The following is a 12103-nucleotide window of genomic DNA, read 5'->3' on the forward strand; positions in this document are numbered from 1 at the left end:
TTTAATGGAGACAAATCAGAGTTTGGACTTATTTATTTCTTCACAGAAATGTGTCATCCATTAACTAAATATAAAAAAACAACAGTAAAATAACATGTTGCAGTTTATGTAACAGCAAGAAAATCGTCATAGAAATCCCAACATTGCAATGCTGATCACCTCAAAGTGAACCATTACCATATACCATAAGTTTAATTTAAAGCATGTTACCAGCAGTTTTATAAATGTGTCCTATGTACATAAAAGCTTAAGAAAGCATAATGAAAATATGTATTTATTTTAATACAGTAAGCAAAAAAATCTTGTTTTTTTCCAGTTTGCTTGTTATTTTTCATTTAAAACAAGAACACTGTAAGCCTACTCCTCATTCTACTAAAGCAGTTAAGTGTCACAGAAACCTCAATCAATGAGTCTCCAATTGTTTTATAACCTGAATAAAACTGTGCTGTATGATTGAGCAGAGGTCCAACTCAAGTTCAAAACAAATTTAAAAAAAAAGTTTTTATGAGCATCTGAGTGCATCAAGAAATAGAAACCTAACAAAGGAAATGGAAACTGATCTCGCCATTCACACTGCCAGCTCACCTGGTCAATAACACTCTAACCCTCTTATCTACTCTGTAACATTTTCCTGCACCAGTATAAATACTTAAACACCTAGTGATGCAGCACAAAGCTAAAACTAGGTAGATTTGGTCATTTTAGACTCAAGCAAACAGAATATAAACTTTTTTTTCCTGCTGAGAATTTTTAAGTGTTCTTATTCCTTTAGTGCAGTTTCAGCGCAGTGCATTTTCACTGTATTTAGAGAAAAAAACTATAAAAACTGCTGCTTGACTTAAAATCCAACCTTCCTCTCTGCATTAACTAGTCATTTTGGTCATATTAGGTTTCCTGCTTTGCCTGTTTTTTCCTTGCATTTGCCTCAATAACATTAGCAAACCCATGTAGATGAAAATAGTCACATTGGATCAGTTTGTCGAAGGTCCCAGTGTAAAACTTGGAATATAAAGCCTCTGTAACAAACCATCTGCCTTAGATACATTTTATAACTTTCACACTTGCAATGAAAGGAAAAAACGTGGCTAGTAATGTGAAAGTGCTTCAAAATGTTTTGACTGTTGCTTTTGTAAAATTTCTAGTGCGACATTTAACTCACCTTTCTGGTCTTCCCTTCCTCAGTGTTTTAAATTATTTCAACTATTACTGTTTAACTGCATGTGAAGAAGAGAGCAACTGTAGTTTCTTAAAAGTGCCTTTAAGCATAGTGGAATTAACTTGTCAAAAGACTTGAGTATAAAAACATAAAATATTTGGTTTTAAACCTCCAAAATGTACAGAATACTAGCCAAGAGCACAATTAAAATAACCAACCAGGTGATGCATAACAACCCACAGCGGGATCTGAATCCACTGTGTATGTTATGACACCTCTATCAACTCAATAACTTCAAGAGTCAAGCTAAATTTAACACACCCAAGAGCTACTTTTACCTAAGCTGCAAAATGAAAACGATTGAAATGGGGAGTAAACGTAACTCAGAGATGTGTTTCAGTCTAGTGGTACTTCTGTCCTGGCCAGTGTAAGTCATTTATCTAATGTCTTTTAACACCAGTAACATGTCTCCAAAAGAGATGTGGACTCCAGGTCTTTGGTCTCACACAGAGACTTTCCCAGAGAGTGATGGAAAAGTTTCAAGCACTGGCCAAGAAAACAAAGAAAAATTCAAGTGCGACAGAAAAGGTGCTGTGTTTCTTTTTTTTTTTTACACTTAACAGTGCTTGTCAGTGACTCCACAGGAATTGGCCAAAGTGCCGATATCAGATCCACGGATAACGCAGCTTATATTCAAGTCCGACATTGTGTGAGTGATGTCATCCTTTCTGAGGCTGCTCATGTGTCGACGTGTGCCTCAGTAAACATGTAAAGCAACAATTCAAGAATTTCTCTTAGGAATGTAATCAGAGCTGCTATTTATGTAGCAGTGACGCACCTTGCTGCTACACATGGAGCACAAACCACATCCACATGGTCAGAATATAGTTCATACATGGTAAAAATGGAAGATTACCACTCAGTTCTTGAACGCTCCGCAGCGGCTAGCCCTGCTGATAAACTCCTTGAGCATCGCTCCGTCGACCTGCCAGAAGGCTCCAGTCTGAGTCACCTGAGTCAGGTGGTTTACACAAAACCTGAAACAAAACTCTTCCAGGTCCTGGAAAAAGACAGATAACAAGAGAAAGGGTGAGAAAATACAAAATATAATGTAATCGATGCTGCAGCAGCAACACATACAACAGTATAGTGTGTCACTTTAGTCTGTGGTCAATATAGGAACATGAGAATTTGTTGACTGCACTAATTGAAGGATGAAGTGTTTATTTCACTAGACAACAGACATAAATTACTATCCTGTTTATGCAGCTCTTTAGTCGCTTTAAGGTGGACTTAGCTGCTATAGTATGTTATAAGAAACCTGGAAGGGTAGGATGAACCATTACACCTTAATCATGGCATTATAGTATTGTGATGTACAATATGTCTGTGTATATGTTACCTCTGCGTCGTATCGGATGGCGGCAGACAGCAGGGTGAAGGCGTTTTCGACAGTGATGCCTCTCTTGATGATCTGTTGACACAGACGTTTCAGGCGGTTTTCACAGTAAGAGGTGGCGAGGTCCAACAGGCCTGCAGGCGACACACACACAAAAAAACAAAACACAGATACTGTAGAAATGATTAGGAGCAATACAAATGAGAGAACGCAGTATTTGAAGTGTACGTGTGCTAACCGATGGCGTCCTCCGGTGGAAGGTCAACAGTGTCTGTGTAGAGAAACTGCAGGAAGGATCGGTAGACGGGGTAAGAGAACTGGCCGATCTCTATCACGTCCTGCTGATCCTCCGTCCATTGAGAGCGAAACATTGAGCGGAAATGCTCACACCTGCCCGCAGCAAACAAGTGACCTTTATTTAAAGAAGGTAATGCTATGAATGATGTATTGTGATTATTTTGTATGCACATAAACACACACCTGATCTTCAGCACAGCCTTGTGAACGTGGATGCATTTGCCGTCAACGCTGAACTTGAGGTCGGCCGTTTCTGGACTGTCGAACTCTTTCCTCAGAGCCTCGGAAACAGTCAGGAAGTCATCATGCTCTAGAATGAAGCGAAACACCTTTGAAAATTATGTTCAAAATCAAATCTACTTTTACAATGATAACATATGATCTGTTCATGATTTCCTACATGACAGACAGTTGTGGACTGACGCCCTCACCCATGGACATAAGCCTCCACATGACAGAGGGTGTGGCGAAGCAGGCGAAGACGTCGTCAGTGTTGGTGAAGTGCGTGAGGTGCGGCAGGACGATGGATTGGCCCCGACACTGACCCCACATGTACACCTGGAGTAGCAGAAGCATTGTTACTAGCATCACAAACACCGAGGACAGACTGAGGAGAGGTAATGATCCAGATGTTAGAACGGGGCCTTTTTCAGAGAGACATTTTGACACGTTATAGTAGGAAAAAGCACAGATGAAAATAATTAAACTAATGACAGCTGAATTTCATTTAGCTGGTATTGTGCGTGCTGGCTCTCTGTCACACTGTTATGACTTACTGGGACATTTCATTAATGTTATTAGTAACACCTGTGCTTCTCCTACTATGACAATTCAAAACACCTGCTGTGAAAAAGGGCTATTTAACACTGTTTAACCACCCTGTGCATTAATACACCAGAGTGTGGCCTGACTGATCACTATATTTGAGAGTTTGTATGAGCATGACATATGGACAGGAGAGTTTTAAAGGTACAAAAGCAGGAAATACACAATCACACAAAACACACTCATATATAAACAAATGTAGACACAAGAATGCACCTACATTAAACAACTGTGGATAAGATTAATAAGGTAATAAGTACCTGCCCACTTTGGGTCTTGGCTGCTGAAGTATGTGTTGAATGGCATGCTGCCACCTCTACAATCCTGTTGAATTCAAGTATTAAAGTACAGAATTAAAGTATATATACAATCACATTGAAAGTGTAAATATCCTTTTATAGCCACAGCAAGAAAAATCTTAAAGATTGTGTCAGGGAAGGATGGCACGCTGGCGTGAACAGTGTTTCTGCTATGCCAGGACTTGGTCTATAGTCATTGTTTATTGAGGGGAAGAACTCCAGTTTTTTTTTTTTTTGCCCACTGTCACCACTTCAGATCCGGATCAGTAGTTGAGATACAGAGGGAGGAAACGAGGACAGGAAACAGGAAGGCTTAACAGGATGGGGGGGGGGGGTGGACTTGCAGTCTATTCTCCAAATACAAGATGATTTAAGTGGCTGTGTTATACAAAGCAACCCTGCTCTGAAAATCAGCTTTGAGCACACACCCCTACCTCTCTTTGTCAGCCATGATTTGTACTGGCGTGAGACTGTTGCTTTTGTTGCCAGTTCCCAGTTGACCGTAGGTGTTTGCTCCCCAGGCATACAGCAGCCCTTCGTCTGTTAGCGCCAGGCAGTGACCGTAGCCCGATACGACCTGGAAAGCAGGGAATACTTTAATCACCACTGGTTCTGCAGCTACTGTTTACATTCTTTATTAGATCGTAAGACAGGAGTGCTGCTTAAAATCAACTTTAGCGTACACAGTGCAACCAGCCAGGAATGTTGGGTACTGACTTACCTGATGAATACACAGCCCTTGCAGGGCAGAGAGGCGGCAAGGCGTCAGCTGGTTTCCATTGTTGCCAATACCCAGCTGTCCATTTCCATTGTAACCCCACCCATAAACCTGGATAAAAACAAAACAGTCCTCTTTACTCTGTGAAGTTCAGATTTCTCACATGGATCATCAACTTTTCCTGTGACGCCGTCTCACCTCTCCATTGTCCACCACAGCCATGGAGGACGTCTGTCCGCATGTGATGCCAACTGCGTTCTTGCCCTGCAGGCAGCTGGTGACTTTCCTCGGGTAGGGCTGGTTGGCTGTGGAGCCTGAGCCGATCTGACCGCAGTTATTATAACCCCATGCATAGACCTGGAGGGGCAGGAAGGCAGGTCAGGACTGGGGTTTGGAACACAGTAAGTTGCAGTGAGAGGAAAACAATATTTCACAATTATTATGTTTTACATGGCTTTACAAGGCTGTTAAATCAAATCTGTGGCAGCCAAAAGAGCTCCATGTGAGGGATGTGCCAGATTAACAGGACAGAACTAACTTAAAACTGCCAAAAAAGCGTCAAATAAAAATACATAAAACACACTGAAACTGACAAATGTTTCTCTGTTCATCTGAAAGGCTTCTTCAGTTCCATTTAAAGTGGAGAATAGTCCTCCCACCCAAAAAAAAACCATTAAGAAAATATCAATAAAATGTGTTTACGTGCTGTCCTACAAACTGGGGGAGATTATGCACAATTACACAATGCAGAACAAACAGTTCCATATTTACACAACACTGTGAAATGTACTATTTAACATTTAACCTTGTAACAGTCTTTCGTCCTAGCCACACGCACACATCCTAATTAGCTCTAATGCCTTGGAGTTAAAAACAAGCTGCTTAGTCTGACACCGTCTGAGCAGCAGGAAGCTACGTCAATATTTTCAAGTGACCCGTCTGAAAGTTAACATGGGATACAAAAATACTGGTAGATGTAAACATGCTGTTCCTGTTTTATAGTAAACATAATGTCAAATTCTTGTGTTTTGCTAGATTGAATTAAATTATATAGCCAACTTCTAACTCTTTGAAATTTTTCCAAAATCCTACAGTATTTTTCTTTTTCTTTTAGAATAATAGTTGTAAAAGTTGTAATATTTTGTTCCTTCAGAGGATTTATATTAAGATCCCTTGGTAGAGTCATAGCTTAAGTATGACACTTGACCTACATGGCAATTATTCAATATATTTTTATCAATTAATATCACCCACCCTCATTGCCATATGAAGTTGCAAATTAATTACTATAAAAAACTCTTTAAAAACTGTTAGCAACAAAAATATATAGTGAAATAATTCAGTAAATGATGATGCAACTGTGGAGTTATGAAAGTGACAGTTACCTCTCCGTCCTGAGTGAGGGCCATGGAGTGATGTGAACCACATGACACCTCTTTCACTTTCTTGTTCTGTAGGATAGCGGTGACCAGCACCGGGGACAGTCCCTGGTTGGTAGTCCCATTCCCCAGCTGACTGTAGCCATTGTGTCCCCATGCAAAAATCTGTCCATCTGCAATAAATCCACACAAACATAAAACGGAGGATCGAGATCACAAGAGTCTGCAGCTTGTGAACATAGAATTTTACCATCATATCTTATAATAGAAGTTTTTAAATAAATTCTGCAGGCAAGTTGGTTATATGGAGTTTAGACACAGTAACACTGATATAATATAATCAAATTCAAAAAATCATCCATCCATCAAACTCTGTTTACTTTAATAACATTTTTTTTGGTTTAGAGTAACATTTTAAATATTCATGCCTTTTATTTAAAGGGGTTGATGGTGTTGGTAGTGGTGCTTCATAAGAGACAAGCAGCTGTTGTTCACTTGCATTCATGCTGGTGGCAACAGATTCCAGTGGTCACGAGTTTTCACAGGAAAAAGCATCAAAACGTCCATAGAAATGTAACAAAAATAATCTAAGCTGAAAGGCGTATTTACTAGCTTTTTGAGCAGTGTGTTTTGGCCTTATTTTGGTGGAAATATGAGTGTTTGGAACATGCTGAGCACACGGATAGACAGTGGAAAATTTTACGTTGCAGGATTGGTTTGGACATCTTGAAACTTTTCTGTCATCATAAAAACTTCACTGTCATGAATTTTTGTTGTTCACTGCAACTTTTAACAGCCACCTTTCCAGCCAACATGGGGGAATGATTTATTACTAAAAAGGGTGATTAATAGAGTGAATGATTATTAAAAGTAATGACCTACCCTCAGTAGCCAATACGACATGTGGCCCGCTGCCATAGCTCAGGCTGACTACCTTCTTCCCCCGCAGGAAGTCCAGTTTCTTTGGCACAATGGTGCTCAGATTGTCTCCTGTACCGAGGCAGCTACTGCAGTTCAACCCAAACACAAATACCTGGGAAATAATAGCACAAACATCAACATACACAGAGATACTAATTACCATAAAACAGAAATTACATAGAACTTAACAGTGCAGAACAAAGCCAGGAACACCTCAGAACCAGTTTAGTTTTTTTGATCATCAGTGTCTAAATCAGGTTATTCTTTAAATTAAGGAGGTGGGGGAGATAAAAAGTTACAGCATACAGTAACGTTCTTCTGTTATATAGTTTCTTTTCATTATTACCAGTTACTGTGTAACAAATACATTAAACTCAAGCTCACAAGCTGTCAATGACACAGAGGATATACAGAGAAATCTGAGAAAGCAATGTGATGCGCAATGAACACAAACATGACGGTATAACAATAGACTATATCAACATACTTGTGTAACATTCTGGTTTACATGGCGTGGTATTAATTTGTGTATACTGGCGCTGCAATTATAAGGAGAGTGAAAACAATGCAGGGTTTCCTTTATTTTATTGTTTTCCTTCCTTGCAGCATGGAAAACAGCAATTTGTCATACAAATGACTAAACCTGCATTACAACTTGAAAAAATAGCTTTGTAAGAAACTTTAATACTTTAAATTTAGATGAATGTAGACTTTTGACAGAGGCAGGATGTGCTGGTATATCTAACACGCTTTCTTCACCTCGTTGCCATGTGTGATGTAGATAGCTTCGTTAGCAGAAGTCCCGAAAACACAGGCCTGTCGGACCGTGGCTAGTTCCTCGTTGCTCAGCAGACAGAACAGGGGCCACTTACTGACGTCCACCATGGCTCCCGCAAAACTCAGCCTTCCTCGTCGGGGAGGAGGAGTCAGGACTGACAGGGGAGGAGAGGGAGGAATAGGAGGGGGGTGGCGTGGAGAAGGGAGGACGTGAGGGAGAGGAGGAGGAGGCGATGCTGGTGGAGGTGGGGAGCAAGGAGCAGAACCATCCCTGCTGTCACTTCAGATAGGACAAGATAAGAGGTAGTTGTGAATAGACAGATCCGGGGTAGAACACATGTTACATATGTACAGACGGATGACAAATTAAAGGAAAAAAGTGTCTTGATGATGGTGGTGGAGAGTGCTGTCTGACACGTCAGTCCAAAATCACCCATAGGTGTTCAATTGGGTTGAGATCTGGTGACTGTGCATATGATTCACACCATTTTCATACTCATCAAACCATTCAGTGACCCCTCTTACCCTATGGATGGGGGGCAGTGTCATCCTGGAAGAGACCACTCCCATCAGGATAGAAATGTTTCATCATAGGATAAAGGTGATGACTCCGAACAACTTTGTATTGATTTGCAGTGATCCTTCCCTCTAAGGGGACAAGTGGACCCAAACCATGCCACCCACAACATAACAGAGACACCAGATCCCCTAACTGTGGGGGTCAAGCATTCAGGCTTGTGCCGTTCACTTGGTGGATGCCACACATGCACTCACCCACTTGTTGAGAAAATGGTGAAGGATGACTCATCTGATCCTATCACTTTTTTTTCCACATCTCTGTAGACCAGTGCCTAGATGGTTTTTGCACCGCTTAACTCTCAAATGTGCATTCATCTTTGTAATGAGGGGTTTATGCACTGCAACCCTACTATAATATCCCTTTTTTATGTAATTGTCGGACTGCTCTTGCTGACACAGTCTGATCAGGTCCTGTATTGACATTCTCAGTCAGCTGAGGAAGAGTTGCTCTTCTGTTTTTCCTTACATGTCGCACTAATGCACGAGCATCACGGTCATAAAATGTGCGCTGTTGACCACAATTTCCAACCCTATTTACTGATGTCTTTCCCATTGATCTGTCACTGTTCCTACTGAAACATTAGCCAGTTGAGCACTTTCAAAGCCACTTAGATCTTTTCCTCTTGTCATCTTGATACAAAATCAGAATCAGCTAAGCCTGCTCAGCATTTTTATACATGCCACCGAGCATGGTTGGATATTAATTGCTTAATTGTACCATGCAGTGCACCTGTGTGGAAGCATCTGCATTCCTTATGTTTCTCCACTCATTTATTCAGGTTCTTCCTTTAAATTTGTCACCCATCTGTATTTTTTATTAGTCACAATTATGATTGCAGCATTTCTATATAGGCAAAGTTAAGTTGTCTCCCTTTCTTGGGGTCATCTGACAGAAAACCACAGAAAAAAACAACACAATTATATAAACACAGACAGATGCAGAATCGCATGCAAAAGAAAAATCAACTGGTTCTTAATCTATGTGTGAGAACCAGAAATGTGTCTTGAAGCGTTTAAATCATGGAAATGAGGCATGTCATGCAGTCAAAGCAGCACAAGTGATCTATTACAGTGTGGTTTTATGCTTCATATATTTGGCTGCCCTCTGGTACGGAGCTGACGCTTTTCAGGCCAAATTATACACAAAAATCTGTCAATTTCATTTAGTCTCGCAAATGTTACACGCCTCGTTCAGCAGCTATGACTCATGACTTTTCTTAACCAAATCCGTCCTTCAGTTTGGGATACATGCCAAATTTGATACCAGCAACACTTAAAATTATATGGAGTCATGCATCTCTCAGTAGCCGAACAACTTGCAGAGTACTGCACACACTAAAAGTGATATTTAAAAATGTTATTGGTGTAAGAGCTACATGAGAAATTAATGTTAAGATTGTTGCCGACCTCTAACAGTACTGACGTGACTGAAAACGATTAAGAAAAGGAACTTATCTTTGTTTATATCAATAGATTGTGCTGACAAGCAGGGGAATTTTGTAATTCCTCAATTTTTAAGTGGAGCTTGGCGTCGCTTCCTCTACATCGGGGCTAGCCAAACACACATCGGAGAGCTGTCAGCGAGCTAATACTGCTTTATCTAACTCAAAGGCCCCCGTTTTAGCCCGGTGTTTGCATTTTTAGCCATTTGATAAGGCAACCAAAGCAAGCTAACTGCCCCTGAAAGCGTTTGGTAAACGGGACAAGCTAATAGCCTAACGTTAGTTAAGCGCTTTTCTGTGTTCTTCCTACCTAAAGCATCGCTCCATGACAACGAGTCAACTGAGAAAAGACAAACAGACAGCGACAGCATTTAACGACAACATAATTATCAGTAAAACACCTAACATATGGTATGTAATTACCCGAGTTCAGTCGTTGTCCCTATGTTGTCACCAGCAGATCTGCCTGAGTTAACTGCGTCGATATTCTTCTTCGTCTTCTTTATTTCCGGCAGACTAGACGCTGCATGGGCGCGCTGCTGCCCCCTTTCGGTCATCACCTCGTTGCAGATGAGACTTAACTTTCCTGACTATATCTCCTGATTTCTATCTTTTGTTATTATTCAGTAGGCTATACAGAGATCGACTTCAGGTTCTGGGATTATCTATGATGTAGGCTACAACTGACCAACAGACTGGCGGGCACACATTAATATTAATAATGCCAACTTCCCGCTTATTTCCAAAGTTTCTTCTTACTTTTGATGTAAGAGAGGCGATTGAATTCCTGTCCAATCGGCGCTATCAGCTGGGTAGCGCGCGCGCTGTCGGGTTAAGAGTGAAGCCACTGGAGAAACAACCAGGAGAGTTAGCTTGTTTGTCATAGTTGCTAATGATAACAGACTGTTTAACGAGGAGCTACAAAGTTCTGTTAACTAGCAAACAAGATGACCAACAGTCATAAATGGACGTTATGACATGAATACTTCATTGTCATGAAAGAAAGAAGAAGACGTCAGATAACGTGAGTCAGATACAGCTTCTCTCTCTCTGTCTCTTTGGTTGCTAATTTCATCTCTAATGGTTAAATGTCTCTCTGTTTGGCTGTTGTGTGAATTTATCTCCTTAACAAGAATGCAGCAGAGTTCATATAATGTGCTGGAGGTAGTTTGCCTGTTGAAGTTATAGTGAGCTGTCTGGACTCATTCATTCATTCGGAATTGATACAGTTTTTAATTGAGTAGTTGTTCAGTCACCTGTTGATGTTGTGTGATTAGTGAATGAGTGTGCAGGAGGTCTGGTTACTTGATGTGACAGTTCCTTCAGTTCATTTTTAAGCTGAGCTGTATAATGAATAATAAGCTTAAAGTAACTAGAATAACAAGTGTTAACATGTCAGCTTTGTAGACTATATTTTGTATGTGGTGCATATAGATAAGAGTGTGTAAGTCATGTATTTGATACATGCATTAATACTTTCTGATGTGAACCTACATTTTTAGATCTGCGAATGTTTTTAGTGTTCAATCTTTCTAGTATTCAGCACTGATCTCAACCTGTATCACATTATAAGCTTTGTGGTACTTTATATATTTCCGTATACTAAGAAAATACATAGGAAACACATGTAAATCATGTGATGAGAACATAAATCTGTTGTCATAATAGAACAATACTATAAATTTGAATTTCACTTTGTTGGTAAAATGACACATTCTGAACCAATGCACAACTAAAATGAGCATTTCTTTGTTTAGAAACAATATGTATATGCTATGTCTTCACCACTCAGGGGGTTTTGTTTTTGAAAGCAAATTGTTTTATTGGCATATAAAATTGCTCCCCATCCCTCCTATTTCATCAGGTAGAGACAATGATATAGTTTGATGCAGTTTGTTGTAAGATTCCATGTTGGTTTTCCTCCTGTCCTCCCCAAATTTTTGAGTCACCAACCGCCACTGGTATAGAGATACCTTTTCCTCTGCCCTTTCCCCAAAAACCCCTAACAAATAATGTAACCGACATCTTTTACTTTTTTGCCCAATACCTCAATAATAATTGATTTTGCCCTATCCCAAAGCAAATACAGGTGGTTCAGAAGTCTTCACAACATCTGTGCAAACACTCATTCAAAGATGATCGGATTTCTATATACTACTAAGGGAGCAGCTGATTAAAATACCTTGTCACTCAGCCCCTCTTGTCCCAGACACACACTACAACACATTTATGATCATGTTAAATTTTCTACCATCCCTCCATGGATCATTCATCCTCTCCTCCTCTCCAGCCTCTGATAATTTGATTCTTC

General features: G+C 40.2%; 2 protein-coding genes across 3 annotated transcripts in view; one reads left to right on the forward strand and one right to left on the reverse strand.

The window, feature by feature from the left end:
* Window positions 1–15: 15 nt before the first annotated feature.
* Window positions 16–10364, reverse strand: rcbtb1 (regulator of chromosome condensation (RCC1) and BTB (POZ) domain containing protein 1). Of its 2 annotated transcripts, XM_067582621.1 has the most exons (14): window positions 10216–10282; window positions 10103–10132; window positions 7754–8051; window positions 6956–7106; window positions 6080–6246; window positions 4893–5051; window positions 4698–4805; window positions 4411–4553; window positions 3938–4001; window positions 3284–3410; window positions 3036–3162; window positions 2794–2945; window positions 2559–2689; window positions 16–2216 (listed from the first exon to the last, which is right to left on the reverse strand). In XM_067582621.1, the coding sequence occupies exons 2-14, from the start codon at window positions 10117–10119 to the stop codon at window positions 2076–2078; spliced, it is 1785 nt and encodes a 594-aa protein (XP_067438722.1). In that variant the 5' UTR covers window positions 10120–10132; window positions 10216–10282; the 3' UTR covers window positions 16–2075. The 2 variants fall into 2 exon arrangements, with proteins under 2 accessions (XP_067438722.1, XP_067438721.1); XM_067582620.1 differs by lacking the exon at window positions 10103–10132 and having other exon boundaries at window positions 10216–10364.
* A 26-nt stretch (window positions 10365–10390) lies between these two features.
* LOC137176739 (fibroblast growth factor 14-like) overlaps window positions 10391–12103 on the forward strand; it is a 65348-nt gene continuing 63635 nt past the window's right edge. Inside the window, exon 1 of the mRNA XM_067582632.1 lies at window positions 10391–10816. The gene's annotated coding sequence lies outside the window, so the exon portion shown is untranslated. The remainder of the gene's footprint in view (window positions 10817–12103) is intronic.

Source organism: Thunnus thynnus, chromosome 24, assembly GCF_963924715.1.
Source record: "Thunnus thynnus chromosome 24, fThuThy2.1, whole genome shotgun sequence".
Taxonomy (NCBI): Eukaryota; Metazoa; Chordata; class Actinopteri; order Scombriformes; family Scombridae; genus Thunnus; species Thunnus thynnus.

Excerpts from the sequence above, each read along its gene's own strand:
- rcbtb1 (XM_067582620.1), bottom strand. The coding sequence starts at position 10,349 with ATGACCGAAAGGGGGCAGCAGCGCGCCCATGCAGCGTCTAGTCTGCCG. Across the intron at positions 7,107-7,753 it reads ACATCACACATGGCAACGAG|GTATTTGTGTTTGGGTTGAA; the intron begins GTGAAGAAAGCG and ends ATTATTTCCCAG. Across the intron at positions 5,052-6,079 it reads CCCTCACTCAGGACGGAGAG|GTCTATGCATGGGGTTATAA; the intron begins GTAACTGTCACT and ends CTGCCCCTCCAG.